General features: G+C 44.0%; 1 protein-coding gene across 1 annotated transcript; it reads right to left on the reverse strand.

Moving 5' to 3' along the window:
- Positions 1 to 7594: 7594 nt before the first annotated feature.
- LOC136609993 (kinesin-like protein KIF3A) lies at positions 7595 to 17329 on the reverse strand. Its single transcript, XM_066589267.1, has 6 exons — positions 17290 to 17329; positions 16142 to 16233; positions 13703 to 13756; positions 13553 to 13621; positions 9952 to 10076; positions 7595 to 8508 (listed from the first exon to the last, which is right to left on the reverse strand). Exons 1-6 carry the CDS (start codon positions 17327 to 17329, stop codon positions 8460 to 8462), a joined length of 429 nt encoding a protein of 142 aa, XP_066445364.1. The 3' UTR covers positions 7595 to 8459.
- Positions 17330 to 22722: the final 5393 nt, after the last annotated feature.

Consider the following 22722-nt stretch of genomic DNA (forward strand, 5'->3'; position numbering starts at 1 on the left):
ACAGAATTGCCAAAAAAAAGAAAATTGTAATTTTTTCCTTCTGCTTTGCTTAGATTCATTCAAATACTGTGGGGTCAAAATACGCAGTACACCCCTAGATGAATTCGTTAAGGCGTCTAGTTTTTAAAATTGGGTCATTTGAGGGGGTTCTTTATCGTTTTAGACGCTCAATGGCTCTACAAGTGGGCAATGGGTCCTGGAATTTATTCCGTTGTACCCTGAAATCCAACGGGTGTTCCTTCCATTATAGGCCTAGCCATGTGTCCTTTAAGTAGATTAGGGCCACAATGGGTATGTTTCTGAACACGGGACAAACAGGGGTATCCATTTTGGGGTGCAAGGTTTCATTCCTATGTGTGCTGTAAAAAAAAACAAAAAACAGTTTTTAAATTGATACAACTGCCAAAAAAATGAAATTTGTAATTTTTTCCTACTTCTTTGCTTAGATTTATTCAAAAATTGTAGGGTAAAAATACACAGTACACCCCTAGATAAATTCGTTAAGGGGTCTAGTTTTCAAAATGGGATCATTTGTTGGGGTTGTCTGTTGTTTTGGCCGCTCAAGGGCTCTACAAGTGGGCAATGGGGCCTAAATCACCTTCATGCTAAATTTCAGTTCTGAAAGCCACCGGCTGCTCCTTACATTTTGGGCCCCGTTGTGCATCCAGACAAAAGATTAGGGCCACAATGGGTATGTCTCTGAACACGGGAGAAACAGGGGTATCCATTTGGGGTGCAAGTCTTCTTTCATGTGTGTGCTGTACAAAAAAAGCAGCTTTTAAAATGATTGAATTGCCAAAAAAAGGAAAATCACATTTTTTTCCCTTTGCTTTGCTTGAATTCATTCAAAAACTGTGGGGTCAAAATGGTCAGTACACCCCTAGATAAATTCGTTAAGGGGTCTAGTTTTCAAAATGGGGTAACTTGTGGGGGTTCTCTTTGGTTTTGGCCACTCAAGAGGTCTACAAATATGCTATGGGGCCTAAAACGCCTTCAAGGAAAATTTATCTTCTGAAAACCACCGACTACTCCTTTCATTTTGGGCCCTGTTGTGCATCCAGACATAAGATTAGGGCCACAATGGGTATGTCTCTGAACACGGAAGAAACAGGGGTATCCAATTTGGGGTGCAAGGCTTCATTCATGTGTGTGCTGTACAAAAAAAGCTGTTTTTAAAATGACAGAATTGACAAAAAAATGAAAATCACAATTTTTTCCTTTTGCTTTGTTAGAATTTATTCAAAAACTGTGGGGTCAAAATAGGTAGTGCACCCCTAGATACATTCATTAAGGGGTCTAGTTTTCAAAATGGGGTCATTTGTGGGGGTTCTCTTTGGTTTTGGCCGCTCAAGAGCTCTACAAAAGTGCTATGGGGCCTAAAACGCCTTCAAGCAAAATTTATGTTCTGAAAGACACCAACTACTCCTTTCATTTTGGGCCCCGTTGTGCATCCAGACATAAGATTAGGGCCACAGTGGGAATGTTTCTGAACACGGGAGAAATGGGGGTATCCATTTTGGGGTGTAAATCCTCATTTTCATCGGCACTATAGGAAAAAAATATGTCTTTAAAATGACATATTTGCAAAAATATGAAATTTCATTTTTCCTCCTCTAAATTTAATTAATTCCTGAAAAAAAACAGTGGGGTCAAAATACTCATGACACCCCTCAGTGGATACATTAAGGGGTGTAGTTTTTAAAATGGGGTCATTTGGGGGGCTATCTATTATTCTGGCACTCAGGAACCTTTGCAAACTTGACTTGGTGCAGGAAAACAAAGTGTTCCTCAAAATGCTGAAAAGTAATGTTAAATTTGTACGTCATCTAAATGGTTAAAAAAACAGAAAAGTTTTTCAAAGGTGCATTCAGAATAAAGTAAACAGATGGAAATATATATCTTAGCAAAAATTTGTACAGTATGTTTGGACATAAGAAGTGGAGGGGGGCCTTGGACCACAGTCTTGGTGAGACCCTCACCGATCAGACTTTTCTCCCCTATCCTTTAACGGGGGTTCTTATGATTATCCATTTGTTTTATAGGAATGGTGGTTTTAAGACTTTTCAGGATCTCCAGAGTGAATTTGGGTAAAGGGATCAGGATTCTATTTGTAATATATTCAAATACCTCATGCTGTAAAATCGAGCAAATTCAGGAATACTTGTGCGTTGAGACGCACTCGTCCCATTGGAGGATTATTGTTACAAGAAGTTGTAAGGTCGAAAATGTATAAATCTTGATCCAAGAGGGGCGACTAATGGATCCTCACTCAGCTTTCAAACTAAATGGAATTGGGATATTGGGGGCTGGGCCATCCTTTTGGAATATATTACATTTCATAGAAGGGATAACTTATGTGAATTTGATAAGTATGAGCAAGTTGACCTAACCTGTGGTAAATTAATGTCCAAACATACTTCAATATAAGGGCTTGTTCAGATGAGCGTGGTCTTAGGGCAGTATAGGCGCATGAAAAGATCGCGGCTGTACTGAACTAAAGAACGCGTGATTTACAGCTATTAAGGCTCGAGCTTAATTAACTGTGAAATTGCCGTTCAGCTGATTGGAGGTGCGTGTTATCCTGCTCCCAGAGGAGTCTATGGAAACTCCCACGTATCACGCACCAGAGATAGGTCAGATCCTATCTTTTCTCGCACCACGGACCTTAGATGTGAGCTTTGCAGTCAAATGTCCTATCTTTGTCCGCTGCAAGTATTTAGTGAGTCTAAAACTCCTTCATGTGATCGCTTCTATAGGAAACCATTGGCTCTAATAGACGCAATCTTTTCATGGACCGATAATGCGCTAAAACCACGGTCGGCTGAATGAGGCCTAATGGAGATGGTGCAGTTGGGAGTTTGCAAAATATTTCTCTTCCTTTTTCTTGGGTTTTTTTTCTTGCTCTTTTGTTGTTGTTTTCGCTGAGTCACGTATTATATTGTTTAGTTTGTATTTTGGATGTTACTAAGGTCTTGCAAATACTTTGTCTTTTTAGGGCTCACACAGGCGGATGTTTATTTGGTCTGCAAAAATCCATAGTGTTTTTACTGTGTGTGGATATGCATATTTAACGCGGATCCTTTTCTTTATCTGCCTGAGATATCTTTCTGCTGCAAAACTCGGCATGCAGTTACATCTCCTTCTAGATGCTTGTTCTCCATGCAAAAAAGGAAGCAGCATCAAGGGGTATCCTCTCAATGACGGTGTCCATTTACATCCGTTGCTTTAATTCATCTTTATGTGCATAATAAAGATGAATTAAAGGAGATGTCCCGCGCCGAAACGGGTTTTTTTTTTTTTAAACCCCCCCCCCCGTTCGGCGCGAGACAACCCCGATGCAGGGGTTAAAAAAACCACCCGCACAGCGCTTACCTGAATCCCGGCGGTCCGGCGTCTTCATACTCACCTGCTGAAGATGGCCGCCGGGATCCTCTGTCTTCATGGACCGCAGGGCTTCTGTGCGGTCCATTGCCGATTCCAGCCTCCTGATTGGCTGGAATCGGCACGTGACGGGGCGGAGCTACACGGAGCTACACGGAGCCCCATAGAGAAGAGGAGAAGACCCGGACTGCGCAAGCGCGGCTAATTTGGCCATCGGAGGGCGAAAATTAGTCGGCACCATGGAGACGAGGACGCCAGCAACGGAGCAGGTAAGTATAAAACTTTTTATAACTTCTGTATGGCTCATAATTAATGCACAATGTACATTACAAAGTGCATTATTATGGCCATGCAGAAGTGTATAGACCCACTTGCTGCCTCGGGACATCTCCTTTAAAGCAACGGATGTGAGTGGATACCGTCATTGAGAGGGTACCCCTTGATGCTGCTTCCTTTTTTGCATGGACTACTATCATTCACCGGTTTGGGTTCCAAGACCGAGTGAGAAGCGTGCATCTGACAACTGCTTGGTAATACCTCTCTCGTGCACGAGGTATTTGTGTGTGCTGCAACTAAATCTACACTTTCAGCTCCTTCTAGCTGCTTGATTTTTATTGATAAAGAGTGTATAATGCTTACGTCCGTAAACTCAGCCTGTCAGCTCTTAGAAACCCTTAGGCCGCTCTCGCACCGGCCGCTTTTTACCACGATTCGTGCGGTGTCCCCCGATCGCTGTGCTAATTGCAGTATAACGCTCGCATTGATTTCAATGGGGCCATGCAGCCCTGCGATCGAATACAGCATTTCTAACATGCAATTTGAGTGCCATTTGTTGTATTTTTCTCAGTTTTCAAGTTTAACGCGCCTCATCACCCATCCAATGATGTGGTGCGTTACAAAGCGCTGTAAAAACGCTGTGGTGCGTTCAAAATGCCGCTCGAAATCGCCGTACAAAAGCCACGATTCTGAGTAGTGTTTTCTGAACATATGTGAGAGAGGCCTGAAGTTTAACGCGTATCTGAGTTGCCAACATACACCGGGTTCTGCTTACCCACTGATTTGCTGCAGTTTGTACTCGGTTTTATGTCTGTTATTCAGGTGGCCAACAGGGAGGCAGTACCTGAATGCCTCCATCCCTCTGCTTTCCCAGGCCAATCAGGCATTTAGAGACATTTTGACCAAACTGTTATTAAGCCCACTATAATATGTGTACACACACAGGCACAAAACCACATTCTGCAAGGGTCCTTTTCAAGAGCATGATTGTTGTCTCAGTGATTATCACTCCTGTTACTGTCACACATGAGCAATCATCGCTCAGTGAATGGAGGGGGAGCCGGTCAGAGATTGCTCCAGTTGCCCACCTCCATTCACAGTAAACAGGCAGTCATCCATAAATTCATAGATAAATGCCTGCCAGTTTACATGGGGCAATTGTTGTTTGTTTATCATACCTGCATGATCTAAAAGACAAACAATAAACAAATTATCATTTGATGGTCTGTCACTGCAAGCATTTACACTAAATGGTTCTTTTTCATATTTCACCAATCCAGCGAAAATCTAAATGACAATTGTGCAGTGTAAAAGGGCAGAACAGGCAGAGACTGTGGAGATCATTATCACAGTGTCTGCAGATCTGTAAGCCTGCGGCTTGTGAACAAAGCCCTCCCCCTGTTGATATGGAAACGTCCATATGTCCTTGTTACTACAGAAGTTCTTTACCTAAAGACAGAGAGTGGAGTGCAGAGAAGCTGGAAGGGAGACCTCTAGTGGCAGCCACTTCAAAAGTGACTTACAGTGCTAAAGCAACAACATTTTTAAAGGAAGTATATTACAGAAACGATAAGACTAACACGAGCTAGTAGATGAGCATAAGTTGTCTGAAATGGTTAGTGCCCCTTAACTTATGGGACACAAAGGAGCTGACAGATTTCCTATAAGATGAATTTACAAGGATCAATTCTCTAGCATGAACATGGGCTTCCACGGTAAGCGGTTCATCTGAATGTGCAAACAGTCAGTTAATGAACTAGCAAATGTTTTTCGGCTGATCTGTTTGTTTATGTAAACATAAAACATGCTTACTGGTTGGCTGCACTTGTCCCCATGTAAACAGGCAGATGTGTAGCCGACCAATGACAGATGTGGCAGAATGACCGTATTAATGATGAAGTGTCCCCATAAATCCAATCATCTGCTATATATGAACGGCAGCGAAGGAATGCTTTGTCAATCAGCGCTTGTTAAAGTGGACCAATTCTCAACCCAAGTAAATGGGTCCCCAGGGCGTATGTGTCCCGCGTATTAAGAGCATTTTTTTCATGTGTGTAAATACGCAGTACACAGCAAATACACATTTACATGTTAGAACCCAATAGCCTACATTGGGGTGTATTACAAAAGTAATATGTAACCAAGGGGCTTCTTCACAGGAACATGTGGTTACAGTGTAGTACGCTCCCAGGATTCCTATAGAACCAATAGGACCGTCTCCCCAATATATCGGAATAACGAACCATCCCAATAATCCACCGTGCACAAGTTTCAAATACAAGTAGAATTTATTTCAACGCAAGTGAGACTCACACAGAGAGAAGAAAGTGATAAAGTAGGTAAACCAATTAAAATGTACAGTATAACAACGTGAAATGTAACAATGATGTGGAGCAAATGGTTTGATGGCAGATGAAACAAAACATCTATGGAAACAGTAATCTGATCAAAATACAAGATCTCAGCAGTCACATTAGCCTGTACCGCCATACAATGATGGGTAGCTGTATATTCACACACTTCGCTTGTCCTCTACCTCTCTGGTCTAACTCGTTCATACCTGGAGCTGCGGAGTCGTAAGCCAAACGTCCGACTCCTTCATAAGGAGCTCATGTAGAAGAATTAGAATACATTTACTGTAGTAAGATGGTGACATCGGGCTTTATGGAATATTTTCATTTTACACCGGAGTTGGAATCTGTACAACAGGACACAAAGTATCCACACAATATACATTAAAGAGGACTTATGCTGCCAAGTCAGCGGGGTTGGCTGCATAGTGCTGGGAGACGGAACGAAGAAGAGCCCGTATGGCTGAATGGGGGTAAGTATAAAAGAAAAACGGCAACAGAGTCAGCGGGACAGCGGCGGCGGCGGAGCGGTACAGACACTTCCGCTGACTTCACAACATGACAGATCCTCTGTAAATAAATATGACGTACAAGATAATGAAGCTCTGTGAATACCATAGTATGAGTGATACCCTATAGACTGGGACGTGGGCACATTGTGGCTGTACATAGGATGACATTACCACGGTAAGAGGTTTCTCTGAATGATAGAACAACTTACCACTTTTTAGGGTCGTGCTACCATGCGGTGCATCACTGCAAGGAGTAACATGCTGGGCTAGCTAAACGCAAACCTGTAAGAATATTTTGCATTAAGTTCTTTTAAGCTTATTTCTCAGAAGAGGAGAACTGTTAAATGGAAGATCCAGCACCTTGTAGGGAATGTAGACATAATTAAAATCACAGTGAAATATTTTCCAAAGTTTTTACTTCTGGTGTGACTTTTTCATTCTATTGTCTGTACATAATCGGCCATCATCAGTTAGCAGCATTTAGAGATGCTTTACAGCAGCCTCACAGGCAATAGCCACAATGGACAAGTCTTAACCCATTGACATTTATGGGAGGCTGCTCTAGGCATTCTCTGTGACATGTGCAGGGAGAGGGAAGAGGTGAGCTGTGATTATGGGTTAATTCACACTTGTACTGTTTTGATTCTGTTGTTTAGCTCTGTCCTCAAATCTGAGCAATGGTAAAACAGAAGTGCTGTATGTGATTCATACTGGACCCCACTGACAATCATGTGGTCTGTCCGGATTCGGTTATGTCCTCCTCTACATTTCAGGACACAATAGCGCTGCATGCAATGCTCTTTAGTCCTGGATTTTAATGGAATTCTTAGACAGAACCTCAAACACAGATACCTATTGTGAATAGTGAATCCTGTGTTCTCTATATGTGTGTTGTTTTTTATTGTTAGGGTATTTTATCACGGGGCAGCTGTTGGCTGCTTAAGCACTCGCCCGCTGCCCCAATGATTTTCTATTCTGCGTTTTTACACAGCAGCGATGACTGCTCACAGAATGGAGGCAGAGAGCGCCGAAGATCTCTTTCGGCCACCTGCCGGCATTCAGAATAAATGAATGACTGCCTGTTTAAACAGGCCAACAGTTTCTCAGTTTTCAGATGAGCTACATACTAAGCGACTCAGATTAATGATTGTCACTCACTTGCCCTGTCGGTTTACATGTAACCACAGTCTCCCTACCGCTGGAAGAAGATAATGATCCCTCATTAAGAATTAGCTCCATTTATAATATTCCTCTTCAGGAGACGCTCAGCGAGGAAACCAGACTTACTGCAGGCACAAAAACTTCTTGTAAACTTGTAAGGATTGAGGCAAAGTGAATGTGTATTTCATGTGTTTTCTAGATGCAGTGGGACTACAAACCTCAGCATATTTTGCCCATGTCCATTTTGAATATCGCAAACAAAACTGAAATGAAATAAACATAGGGGTAGACCGGTCTTGGCGTATCCTGTCCATACATGTACGCTTCCACGGATAACTCAAGGCCAAATCTAGAACATTCTAACTCTGCAGAATGCTATATGTCCTGGAAGTATAAGGGAGTGTCTTACATTGTGCCCATTACCCAGGATGAAATGTTAAAGGGTTAATCCCATGTGTAAATATGCCATAAAAGTCTGAAAGGATCAATTCCCAGAGGTGGGAGCCCATTAATCAGACATTTATGGCATATACTGTGGATTTAAGCTGGGAATACCCCTTTAATGAAATGTCAGCAAATGAAACTTATAATGCCATGAATCTATGATAACGAGGCCTGTCACAATATGAGGAGACGCAGGTTTACAGGGATAATCATACAAAGCCTACACACGGTATCCATTATAATCCGCCTCCTGCAGTTTACATCACACGGAGGTCAACAACCATCCCAGACCGCCGTTCTGCTAGCGCACGGCGCCCCTCGCGGTCCAATGCAGCTACTGTAGCAACGAGTCAATCACTGCTTCTGGCTTTGCTGAACGCTTCCTACAGGGAAGGAATGGGGAGATACTGCAATTAATACCGCTGAAATCTGATACAAGCAATATAATTAGATTGATATTACATCATGTGATGTACTTGTCATTATGCTCTAGTATCATTTTAGGAGCACTCAATGGTGTAGCCTCTGGTTTGGGGCTCATAGCGGCAGGAAATCAGATCACCGCAGAATAGATAATACAGCACTTACCAATCGGTAACAGCCAGACCAAGAGCTCATCTTTACGGATGTAAATATGTACTGTTATGCACTTATTCTTTACACGTAATATGGAGTGACTAGAACCCACTGACTTTAATCGATTCAATTGCATTTTTCACACAATTTTCGGTCATATGGAAAACCACAGCGTGGCCCATTTTGGTCAGTATTATGGACCATAATAGGCCATAGAAGCAAGTGGGACTGCACAAATACGCAGTGAATGCGCATGGCACATATGTATTCACTGCATAGTCACACCAAAAAATCATTGGTCCCTTCTTGCATTTTTTGACCGTATGAACACACAGTGCTTCTGTGTGCAAATACACTCATAAGGAGGGCTGAACTATGCCCTGAATAGGCAAGTTTTGGTCTGTGACTACGCTTGTATAAAGGAGGACTGCTGGAGATATCCATGCACCTGTACTTGACCATCTCCGGTAGTTCCATAAAGGTGAATGGAGCGGCAGAGCGTATGCTTGAATGTTGCTATATTCAAACTCCCCCTCACTACAGAGTGTACAGTGAGGAGGACAGGGGGACACAAGACCCCTGTTCTTGCGGTCTGTTGGATAGATGATTAAGTCAATTCTGCCGCAACACATTTAAGGTGGACCTGTCAGATGGAATAAGGGTACATGGGCACTGCCACTGCAGTATAGCACTGTGGTATAGGATAAGGACCCACTACTGTAAAACTCATTATAATCTCAGTAATCAAGATATCACATGCCTCGATGGGAGATTGGAGTGCTCTGCTTGGATAAATCTGTCATCAGGTGTGATCTACTGTATATTAATATCCCTGTGTCTCCTCTGTACTTGGATAACTGGGATCGAAACCAATGGTATAAATCAGTGCTTCTGAAACTGGGGGGCAGGCGTCACTGGGGACCACCGACTGTTGGCAAGGTGCAGCTATGTAGTCAGTTTTGACAGAAATGATCATATGCTAAACAGGTCTTTGTCTTGCTGAAAAAATCTCCAATTTAGTAATATTTATTCCTCCTGTGCTTATTTTAAAAGTCATACAGGCGACCAAAGACAAATTTCCATTTTCGCATAGTCTGTGGCCATTAGTGAGGCCCGGGCATTATCACCATGTTCCAGCTATGAGGCTTCAGGGAGATAAAAAAAAAAAGATTGAAATCTCCTGGTTTAAACGAACCGATCTAATATCATCGGCTCTGTGCCTTAAGCATGATAAGGAAGCGAACACATACCTCCGACCTGTTTTGGGTCTTGTTTTTCCTTTTGATGTTCTAGGCCTTTCTAGCTTCATTAAGGACTGACGAAGGCTCTCCTCGGTGTAAGCCAAATATACATGGGACAAATCCACTTCAAAAGGCTGAGGGAACATTAAGCAAACTAACTTCAGTCACCTCTAAGGAGGAGGTCTATGTAAGATATACACAGACAGACACAATTAATCCACTAGCAACTGGTCAACAATAAACAGTTTTCAGAAGTTTGGTATTTTGTTTTCTTTCTTTGCTCTACGGGAATGCATCATCCTTTCTTAGGTTTCCTTTACATGATTGTGGAGTTTCTATAGGAAAGTGTCTGCCTTCAGAAAATGTATAGGCATGGAGACAGAATAATATTTGTTTTTATTTAAAAAGAAGATAAAGATGGATAGCGCTCCAAGAAATGGATAAGACGTGGTTGTCAAAAAATACAGAGAATATACGTAAATAAATATGGGGCAATCGTGTGCAGAAGGTAACTCACCCCGTGACGCCGGGCCCGTCTGTGGGCTGCCCGTGCGTCAATATCCAAGATGGCGTGTCAATCCAGAAAGAAATTCCTCGCACCGGTCTCATGAGACATCCTGAGGAGAGCGTCTTGGTTGCTCCCGGCGATGAAAAAACCACCACGGGATAGGGATAGATCAATGTGAAAAACAGAAAATTAACCAGCGCTCCGGTGCTTTGGAAAATGGCAGATGATGCAAGGTAGTGCAAACGAGGTGTATATGATGTGGATGTTACTTACTTCGCAGGGGTGCTAGTGGTTAAGCACCCCTGAATCCAAGGTAGCAGGCAGAATTCAGAAGGTATATATAGTAATTCCTTTTTATTGCGATGCGTTTCGGCCGTTATATCGGCCTTTCTCAAGCATTTGTTTTTATTTCAAAACTCAGGTTTGTGTATGTCCTGGCCGCAAAACAAATAAAGTAGATAATCTGCCACAAGGTTTATTGGCTGAACTAATGGTAAGTTAAAAAAGAATTAAAACAATGTATTTCTGCCCAACATCATAGTGTAAGAGATGGAAATATACTGGTTCCAGTTTGGTAAGACAGCCATAATGAAAACCAGTGCAGAGCTGTACATAGACGTGCTGTGTGCTGGAAGACTTCGGTCATACCGTGGATCCTTCACCTAATGACGGTTTTATCTCCTGATCATGAGCCCCATAATACACCGCTGGCACGGTTTTATTTCTCCTGTTTTGTCTAGAGTCTGCTGCCCCTACACTACCATAGAGCAGCTTCTACGCTCACCCACTGTCACGTTCCCTTGTAGATTGTAAGCCCCCAGTAACAGCGCACTGATGTACTCATGTGTATTCTTGTATTTATTGTTATGTACTGAAAATGTTTTTAAATGTCTATCAAAATGTTCCCAGCAAGAGAAACCAAGTGATCGTGTAGATGTGATACCTTTTTATGTCTACATGATTACTTGGTTTCTCTTACAGAGAACAATCACATTTTGCTTTACTGGGTAACACGGTACCAAGCCTTTTTCATTGTACAGTGGTACCTTGGGTTGCGAGTGCCTCAGCTTGCGAGCTTCTTGACTTGCGAGCAGGCTCTCTCCCGAATTTTTGCTCTGATTTAAGAGCAAAAACTTGGGTTACGAGTCTGCTTCGCATTCCACGCAGGAAGTTCCCTCATCACTGAACACTGTCACAGTGCTCAGTGAAAAGGGGACTCCCTGCGGGGAGTAAGGAATTCCCTGACACAGCTGTGACAGAGGATCGCAAAGCTCTCCCATTGATTTCAATGGGGCTGCGGCTGCTGGCAGCCCTATTGATAGCAATAGGATGCCGGCACCCCGGCAGTGATTTTAATATAAACCCTTTCCTGAAAAGCACCCTTAGCTGTAGTAAAAAATATATATGTACTCACCTCTCTGCTGCTGTCGGAATTCAATGAATGGCCGAGCGCTGCCCGTGATTGGCTGAGTGCTGTGACCAATCACAGGCAGCACTCAGCTGTCATCCATTAAATGGCTGAGCGAAGCCTGTGATAGAACTTCTGATAAAAGAACTTCAGAACAGTGCAGGGAGAAGACGTGGCTACATGCGGCTGAGCCCCGGCAGTGGCGGAGAGGCGAGGAAATATATTTTTCATTTTTTACACATGTTACTACTATTTAAAGCCCTTCTCCGAAAATCACTGCGGGATTGCCGGCAGCCCATTACATTCAATGGGGCCACCAGGAACCCCATTTAAAGGAATGGCAGAATGGATTAATGCAGTTTCCATTCATTTCAATGGGGAAACTAGTTTTGACATATGAGTGTTTTGAGTTAAGAGCTTCGCCACGGAACAAATTAAACTGTTAACCCAAGGCACCACTATACCTAAATGTCTAGTGTCCTGGAATAAGTGGCACTTCTAGAAATAATGTTGTATTTAACTATTTTATGATGAATTGCTCATGGATTTAACTTCATTTTATTTAATAAGATTCATTTTGTTGTTGCAGGCATTAGTATTTTAACCCATATACGATAAAGACCCCCCGTGTATAGTGTATTTGGGGCCGTGTGCTGCCCATGTACTGTGCGCGGCCTCATTATACCTTATAAGACTATTATAGATTATAAGACATGTCAATTAATGTTTTTTCACACAGAACAATGGTCCGTGTGAAAAACTTGTCCCGCATCCTATTCCTGTCCGTTTCATGGATGAGAAATAGGACATGCCAATGCGTGCCAATGTGCTGCATCCATGTAAATCGGACAGCATGTGGACTAGTGCCCGTGTGCTGTCCGATGCGAGTTGTGCACAAACCTCTCGGTCACAACTCCCATTCATAGCTCGTGTTCACCTAGCCATAGTTACATTTTTGATTTAGGTGTGATTTTCTGTCATAGTGTATATGTATCTCCCTCAACTTTAGATTCAGCCTCTATACATGGGCGATAATCAGCAAGGTGCAGAAATGTTTAATGAACGCACAAAAGCAGATAAGAGCTGGGGTAAAACAATCAAAAATTAGTGGCTAGGGTTAAATAAACTATAAAGTTATGGACTTGCAGGAATTGGGACGCTGAGACCAGGAGTGTCACTGTCATCTTACTCATCATTCTCCCACTGTCCACCGTAGGTCCTCTGTTCATTGTATCCCGCAGACTATTTATGTGTGCATTATGGGTACACGTGGAAGTATTCTGTGACGGCTTTGCGGATGGACAGAGGGGGTACAGCAAGATAGATAAGTATGTGAGTGGCACCTTCAGACTCAGCGCCCAAGATCCTATGAGCCCATAACTTTAGCTTATGGGGCTTATAAGAGCTGATAAATATCTGAGGACCTGACGCCCATGCAAAACGCTTATTGTTTAAGTTCATTCTATTTACTTCTTACTACAGGACACAGGTTAGCATGGAACGTATGGTGTGTTCCCTTCTCATTTACACATCACTGGTACCACTGGAACACTGTTCTCAGCGATCTGTATACACATACATGCAGAAGACGCAGGTCACATCATTGTATACCCCGAGACTCCTCCGCACAGGGAACACGCGATGTCATAAAATACATAGGACACGTTACTCTACTATGGTAGGATGCATCTTACGTCTTTTTCTTTCTTGTCCGGTACCGCAGTCTGCTTCCTCATATTGTTTCCAGTGTATGCAACGCATTTCTTACAAAGATACAAATATACATGTTAGATGTTCTTGGAGGATCAGAAGACACATTACTGTAAACTAAGGAGTCTGCTTACCAGCTGCCACTCTCCAATATCTTCATTCCAGTGGACGGAGTTTTCAATCATGTCCTGAACACAAAGAGCATTATACATATATTGCATGAATACGTTTTGAAGGTTTTGATGGCTTTTCGTACATAAGTGGACCGATACATATTAGATCCTCATTATAACAGTATACAAACATAGAGGTGGTGTAAGAATGGGTCTGCAATAGCTTCCTAAGGAAAACCCTCTTAATAAATTGTTTGAAAAGTCGATTCATCGATGTTATTTCCTCCGATCCAAGAGCAGAGATGTAGATGTATACAGTTTAATAATAATAATCATTTACATCCTTCCTCACTATTTCATGCAACGGCGGGTCTCCAGCAAAGCATTCCTGCGCTGTCTCATGGCCCTTTTAGATGGAACGATTATCGCTCCGTTTCTCGCCGGATCGCAGGAATCTGAATGACAATCGTTCGGTGTAAAGACTGCCAGCAACTGAACAAGGAACGATAATTCGTCCAATTATCGCTGATTGTTCAATTTCTGCAGGCATAAAAATCAAACGATGATCAACCTGAGTAAACAGGCAGTCATTCATCTGTGAATGACTGCCTGTTTACTGTGAATGGAGGCGGGCGGCCAGAACGATCTCCTGCCCGCTCCACCTCCATTCACTGAGTGACCATCACTGGGACAGCTAGAGCCCGACAATCGTCAAGTGTAAAAGAACGCTTAGCCCTACCAATTTTTCAACTCCACACAATATGACACATAAGACTAGTCGTCTTAGAACATTCCCAAATACATGTGTATATACAAAAGTACCACTGAAATTAATATCAGTGCAGTGTGAGAACCATGCCGGAGATTGCCAGTGATGTCAATAGCCAACTAGTTTATAAACTACTTGCAGGAATGTAGGGAGCACATGGGAATTTTACATTACATAAACACCCCCACCCAATTATGGAAGCCCATGTGCTTATATATGAAACAAACCGGATCTGATTTTTTAGTATAAGAAGCGGCTTTGACAAAAGGGAAGGTGCAATTTATAGACAGACACATCGCACTGAACTACATCTGCGGACCAGGATGTTAAAGAGGTTGTCTGAGCTGTATGTTCTCTGTAAACCCTCGTTCCCCATGCACTAGAATAACAAATGGGCATATACTCCCCACTGTATCCGGTGCCACGGCTCTGTCATTGGTTGCAGCAGCCTGTGACATCCCGTAAACAGGCAGAACTGCAGGCTGTTCCGTGGCCCTTGACTTACTATCGTGCCAGGCTGCGGACACGGGTTAATATACGAGGGCTGCTGTGAAGAGTGTAAACCAGAAATGTATGCCAAGTCATCGGGCATCAGCGCTGCGGGGATACTGACAGCTCATCGCAGGGGTACCAGTGTTTGAAGGAGGGCATTACATGGCACTGTCAGCTGATCCTCACCCTTTTAATGCCACCCCATGATGAGGTGGGCTAAGGGCTCTGTAACACGGCGTATGCACGATTGTGCGCAACGTATTTGCACTACGACTAAAGCTTTTTTGCACACGTATCGGCGTATTTTCCTGTACATTTTGCACACAACCACGCCCTGATTTAAATGGCGGTGTAGCCTGGTGACTTACTGACGGGTTGTTCTTCTCGCACAGTTCTGTAATGTTTTGCGCACACATTTGCGCTCCCCCACATAACGCTGCATTTTTCTCCGCGTGCACAAAAAAAAGAAACCGTAAACGAACTGATTGAAATGAATATGTTCTATACTCTGCAGATGCAGAACCGCGCACAAATGTGTCCGTGCGAAGGAGCCCTCAGGGTTTGTTCCCAGGGGTTGGAAAAATGATGGAATATTGCAGAGAGGATTCTTTCCCTTCTCTAGTGCCGCTCCTCCACGCAAACGACTTGTTTGTTGTAGCGACCAATCACAGCGCAGCTCTCTGCTCTTGAAAATTGAGTACTTTTTTATGTTTGGTTGCTACGGGCAACAGGAGTTTCTTTTAGGCAGTTTTATAAGTCCTCTTTTACCCACAACTAAACGGCCGCCATAACAGCTTCCCCGCTATTAAAGTCACGCCCAATAAGGTTTCATTAAAGGGGTTGTCCAGTTGTGAAATATTGATGGGCGTACCTCCAGGAAGGAGATAAGCGCAGAATACTACAGATGAATTGTTTTTTTTTCTTTCTTAGACCCTCTTAAAAATGTTCATGAAAGTCAATCAGCGCGTTCCAAAAATGGTGTCAGTGAGAAACACAAAGCGTCCCGCCTCACGCTACACGGGCGGACAAGGAAAATCCTGACAATTAAAGCCCAAACAGTACTGGCCACTGAGGGGTTAAGGGTCACTGTCCCTTTAATGTAACCCCACGAGCACCGACTGCCATGAGGGGCCCGAGGAGCCAGCAGGCTGCAGCACAGAACAGGATAAGTAATGCCGGGACGACATCTCGGCCCTCACCTTGTCTCTCTGCGTCTCAATGCCAAGCTCAGGACACACGGCGACATTCGGGTGAAGGGAAAAGCTGCAAGTAAGCGCCACCTGCTGGCAGCCTACACGCGTATACCGGTGTACAGTTTCATAAGTGCGTGGGCGCCCTCTGGTGTCGAGTATGGAGATAGCAGCAGATTGTAGTCATGACTCATTTGCACTACAGATTTGTCACATAAACCCCTGAACGTCAGCTGGGTTATTAACATGTATGAGAAGTGCTGCCCTGTGTGTTGTAGGAGGTGTCAGGAGGGATGTACAGTCCGTGATAGGAACTAGTACAAACTTGTAGAAGTTGGTTACCATAATGTCAGAGGAAAAAGAATTCAAAAATAATATATATAAATATATATATATAATATCATAGTATGTGAGGATAAAAAAGACATGTCCAACCAGTTCAGCTTATTACATCCAATGTTGATCCAGAGGAAGGCAGCCCCTTCAGCCCCCTCTCAACCTCCAATGCGGTAGAAGCCAATTTTCCTCATTTTAGGGGGAAAAAATTCGTTCCCGATCCCAATCTGGCAATCAGAATTAATGGCTTTTTAATGACTTATCAATCAGAGGTGCCATTAGGGTACTGTGGGCATGAGTTGCAGTAAGTGGGCACAGAGTACCGCTCATTTGCTGTGCGTCACTATAACCAGGGCAAGCACAGGGGAATAATGGCAAGCAGCGGTTACTGCTGCCTGGCCGCAGCTTGTATGGGCACTCTTTGAGTATATGCGCAAAAAAAGCCGGCCGCAGCACAACGTTTTTGCGCCGTGAACGAGGTTGGAGGAAGTAGATTTGCGCCTGTATCAGCACATAGTACGGTACTTTTTGTGCACACAGGGCCACCTCACACAAGCGTGGCACGCCCTGTCTGTGGATTAAAAGGCGAATGAGGTCCAGATGTGTTCTTTTCCCCACAGTTTTGCGGGGTGTTTCATGCATCTCCTTGTGTATTTGCACCCCCCCCCCCCCCCTCCGTAGACTTCTATTGAGCCTTTGGTTCGCAAATACAGCATGCTGCATTCTTTTCTGTGCGTGGGAAGTGCGCGCACAAAACATGCTCATAAGACTGAACCCACTGAAAACCCAATGATTTCCATGGGAGCCATGTCTGCAGTTACCTGTGCCGGTCACTACACAGAGGTCGGCCCAGAACACCATCCTGGTCCCCTCCAGAAATGTCATACATGTCTGTCCTATGTAGATGCACTGTGCAAAACCTGTCCTGTCATATCCAGTGTGTGTTGCACAGCTGCAGCGCCTAATAGGTTAACAGTAATAAAACCATTGCCTGCATGTAGATGTATCAGTTTGCCATGTCATGTGGTGTGTGAGAAGGAAAATGGGAGTGCTTGAGAGCCGGAAAAGAGTCCACCTTGTGAGAGGAGACCATATAGATGGCTGCTGTTTATGGTATAGGTAGGTGCGTTCTCAGTTTATATACATTATCATGATAGTTATCTATAGGTGCTATAAGGCCACTCCCACACAGGCGCTTGTTACAGCGTTTTAGCGGGTGTTTGAAACGCTGTACTGAGTCTCCATTGATATCAATGGGGCTTCATAGCAGTATGTTCTATTTCAGTGCGTTGCAGCGCCTTTTAGCGCACCACATCACCCATTGCAATGATGGGGTGCGGTAAAAACGTTGTCAACCGCGTTTACCAGCGCCGTTCTAAAACGCTGTGAAATGCCTGTGTGAGACTGGCCTAAGGACAATGCTGCATTACTATATAGACTTTGTGCCCTGCAATGTATGTCACAAGGTGCTAATTACTAGTTTCCAGCACCTTATGGATGGCGACAAGGTTACAAAATGAAAGCTGAGTTCTGATTGGTGGCTATGGACAAGAAGGTCAGTTTTGGTTTTAGACTGTTTTGATCAATTGAACTGCCCCAAAATGTACATTTCTTCACATTTAGATAACGTAATGGCCTGCTCTGAGAGCGCTCTAAGTGATGAACTGTTCCTGCTCAGCTCTACTACTCTCAGGCTTCTCCCTTCAGTTGGCGGATGAATCACTGACTAACATGTTACAGGAATGACACCTGGTATGAGTATTATTTTAATGCAATTAATGAAGGTTATGTTTTAAACCTGTGTTAATTAGTGAATTAGATCATTTATACATAGTGGGCCCTACTAGTGATATCTGGTGTACAGTGAAGTGTGTCTCCCTTCAGTCGGTGACATCATAGGGTTCTGTTTAATGACATCACAGGTGGCTCATTTGTGACAGCGGTCTACATTCCATCAGATAACTCTCAGCCCACAAGACCAGCATCTTCTCACTATACGCCATGGAAGAGCTTCAAGCGGTGATCCCGGATGGTTCTGCAGGAAAAGTGCCCCCTGCGTGGCACGTAAGGATCATTTCAGTGTTGTATGCTCCTCTGTACGGCCCCATTCACATCTGCGTTGGAGGCTTCATTAGGAATCTCCAGCGCAGATCCAACAGAAAAACCCTGATGAAATATTGAAGCTACACTGTATAAGTGCTGATCAGAATACCAGAAGCAGGATGGCCCCCATTATAGTCAATGGGCTCTGTTTGGTGCTATTTGGGGGCTATACTGTATATTTGCTTCCGTTTAGTTTCCATTTCTTAAACAGAACAAATAGCGCCGCAGACCGCACTGTCTGTTCTGTTTAAAAAACGAAAATTGAACGTAAACAAACAGAAACATTTCTGTTAATTGAAAACCCAGAGAAAGAATGAAATGTTTAATTCCATTTTAATTTAATTTCCCTGTTCCAAAAACAGAGAAAATCGCTAATGGCTGATAACGCTGGTGTGAACGGCCATTACTTTGTACAGATACACACAAAGGGCACTATTACTTTGTGGCGCCATAGAGGGCATTACCTATGGAGGCATGCACAGCGGGCACTAATACTTTGTGAGGACGCAGGGCACACTGAGACACTATAACTTTGTGGGAGCACAGAAGAGTACAGTGACTTTGTGGGAGCACAGGGGGCACTATTACTTTGTGGAGGCGCACACAGGGCACTTACTTTAGTGGACATAGAAGGTGTATCATTTTAAGGGTTATTATGGGACTTGAAGCAGGATGGCCCCCATTATAGTCAATGGGTTCTGTTTGGTGCTATTTGGGGGCTATACTGTATATTTGACTTATGTTATATAAAAACGCACTGCCCCATATGGGGTGTAACGATACTGGTCCCGCACCTTCAGCCAATAGCTACATAGCACTATACAGATGGACTAATAAAATATGATATTCTGGGAATACCCCTGTAAATAACACATTGGGCTCTGCTTTATCTGTCTATGTAGTGCACTACAGTGGGATTTGGCTGAGCAGGGGTTAATGTTACATTATAATTAGAGATGAGCGAGCGAACTCGGAAAAGCACTACTCGCTCGAGTAATTTGCTTTATCCGAGTATCGCTGTGCTCGTCCCTGAAGATTCGGGTGCCGCTGCGGCTGACAGGTGAGTCGCAGCGGGGAGCAGGGGAGAGCGGGCGGGAGAGAGGGAGAGAAAGATCTCCCCTCCGTTCCTCCCCGCTCTCCCCTGCAGCTCCCCGCTCCGTGCCGGCACCGGAATCTTCCGGGATGAGCACAGCGACACTCGGATAAAGCAAATTACTCGAGCGAGTAGTGCTTTTCCGAGTACGCTCGCTCATCTCTAATTATAATGAATAAATCTATAAGAGAAATATTTGGGTTGGTGAGTTATTGCGGGTTACTCTATGGCGGCAGGATGGGCGACGCTCCTGAGAATACATGGTATATACAAGCATTACATAACATGGCAGCCATGCTTGTGGCTACTTGCTCCACTGAGCTTCCTTTTCCAGGGACTGTAATTCCTGAGAAATTATTGATAATCAACAAAAATATGGTGAATATTTAAGAAATCTCAGTTATCAGAACAAAAAAAGCAGGCCTGGTCGCCCATGGCAACCAATCAGAGCGCAGCTTACATTTCTGAAGCTGCTGTGGAGAAATGCGAGCTGCTCTGTGATTGGTTGCTATGGGTGACGGGGCCTGCTGTGGGAATATGTCACCGGGCAACAACAACATGATTAGATGGGCTTTGTATTAGCCGCATGAGGGTGGCCGTATATTCCTATCCAGGCGACAGAATGTAAGTAGTTCCCAGAAGGTGAGCGTTATAGCGGGGATTTGTATTATAATGGCCAATTTGGCAGTTAAAGTCAGATTGGACAAGATGGCTGCCGGACAGAGATAGCGGTGATCAGCCTGGCTTATATATGGTTTTCTTTTAAGATAAAAGATGTTAATGTTTGCGTTGTTTTTTCTAAACTACAACCCCAGTATTTAGGGAGGGGGGAGGCAAACTGGGCAGTTGCTCAGGGCCCCCACCCCAAGATGACCCCACTATAGCACTGCTGTCCGGCAGCCCAACTGTGAAAACGAGCAGAGGACCAACCGAACAGCAGTGATGGCGGTCATGTATTTAATGACTTTCAGGTCCCGCTGAGCCGCTGTCACCGCGCGGCAGTTTTTATTCACATGCCAGCTCCTCCTCCTGCTCTCTGTCCATTGCTTCAGAGCAGAAAGCGGAGTCGGGTATGGGGAAGCACATTGTCCGCTGGGACAGTCGCTCAGCGATAGAGATTTCTGTGACTCTATAGCGTTTTTGGAGCAGAGAAATGGAATTACATGTTTATATTTTTGCTCCATTCATTTCAATGGGTTTTATTAATAATGTTTTCTTTTGCTTCTGTTTAGTTTCCATTTCTTAAACAGAACAAATAGCGCCGCAGACCGCACTGTCTGTTCTGTTTAAAAAACGAAAATTGAACGTAAACGAACGTAAACGAACACTATAACTTTGTGGGAGCACAGAAGAGTACAGTGACTTTGTGGGAGCACAGGGGCCACTATTACTTTGTGGAGGCGCATACAGGGCACTTACTTTAGTCGACATAGAAGGCGTATCATTTTCAGGACACTTGAAAAAGGCCGTCCGGCTGAAACGCGTTGTGTATTTTATCCCTGCACATATTAAAACTATGAAAATATCTCCTTGCCGTGGATATTCATTATCCTGTAATAAGTTAACCTGGACTTAGAGGCGCCTGGGCTATAGGTGCCTCTAACAAGTAAGTTCCATAACTCTTTCCATCTATTCATCTTTTGCACATAGCAAGGTGTGAGCTCTGAGGACTTTTTCTTTTCTCTTGCATTTGAATTTTGTCTCCCTCACTACGTGATCGGAGTTCCCTCTGGCTGCTCTCTCACGCATTATGTGAGATAGGCTTTCAAGCACCTGCAACCCTTGATTCCATCTGAGAAGAATGAACTCTCAGACCCTAGAAATCGGATTTGCCTAACAGCTACATCCTTTAGTATCCTTTTAGTGAGCGCTCGTCTCTATATATCTTGCATTTTCAGGGTTATTATGGGACTTTCATTACCTTTTAGGGGGAAAAGAGGGATGATTATGGCACAGAGTAGGGCACTATTAGTCTTGTGGTGGGCACTATTACTATGTGAGGCACTGAGTAGAGCAGCAGAAGCTGAATTCTGATTGGTGCCTATGGACAAGGTCAGTTTTGGTTTTAGACTGTTTTGATCAATTGAACTGCCCCAAAATGTACATTTCTTCACATTTAGATAACGTAATGGCCTGCTCTGAGAGCGCTCTAAGTGATGAACTGTTCCTGCTCAGCTCTACTACTCTCAGGCTTCTCCCTTCAGTTGGCGGATGAATCACTGACTAACATGTTACAAGAATGACCAGCATCTTCTCACTATACGCCATGGAAGAGCTTCAAGCGGTGATCCTAAAAGGCTCTGCAGGAAAATCGCCCCCTGCGTGGCACGTAAGGATCATTTCAGTGTTGTATGCTCCTCTGTACGGCCCCATTCACATCTGCGTTGGAGGCTTCATTAGGAATCTCCGGCGCAGATCCAGCAGAAAAACCCTGATAAAATATTGAAGCTACACTGTATAAGTGCTGATCAGAATGCCAGAAGCAGGATGGCCCCCATTATAGTCAATGGGCTCTGTTTGGTGCTATTTGGGGGCTATACTGTATATTTGACTTATGTTATATAAAAACACACTGCCCCATATGGGGTGTAACGATACTGGTCCCACACCTTCAGCCAATAGCTACATAGCACGTGGTCCAGCTACTGGCGACCCCCTTGCAGTTTGTATTGTATAGGGGTCTGAAAACTTTGAGAAATTATGCCTTCAGAGACGCACTCATGAAGAAATTGCACATCTACTACATTGTTTTTCTTACTTAAAGGAGATGTCCCGCGCCGAAACGGGTTTTTTTTTTTTTAAACCCCCCCCCCGTTCGGCGCGAGACAACCCCGATGCAGGGGTTAAAAAAACCACCCGCACAGCGCTTACCTGAATCCCGGCGGTCCGGTGACTTCAATACTTACCGCTGAAGATGGCCGCCGGGATCTTCTACCTTCGTGGACCGCAGCTCTTCTGTGCGGTCCACTGCCGATTCCAGCCTCCTGATTGGCTGGAATCGGCACGTGACGGGGCGGAGCTACACGGAGCCGCTCTCTGGCACGAGCGGCTCCATAGA

The sequence above is a fragment of the Eleutherodactylus coqui genome, chromosome 2 (genome assembly GCF_035609145.1).
Source record: "Eleutherodactylus coqui strain aEleCoq1 chromosome 2, aEleCoq1.hap1, whole genome shotgun sequence".
NCBI classification, from domain to species: Eukaryota; Metazoa; Chordata; class Amphibia; order Anura; family Eleutherodactylidae; genus Eleutherodactylus; species Eleutherodactylus coqui.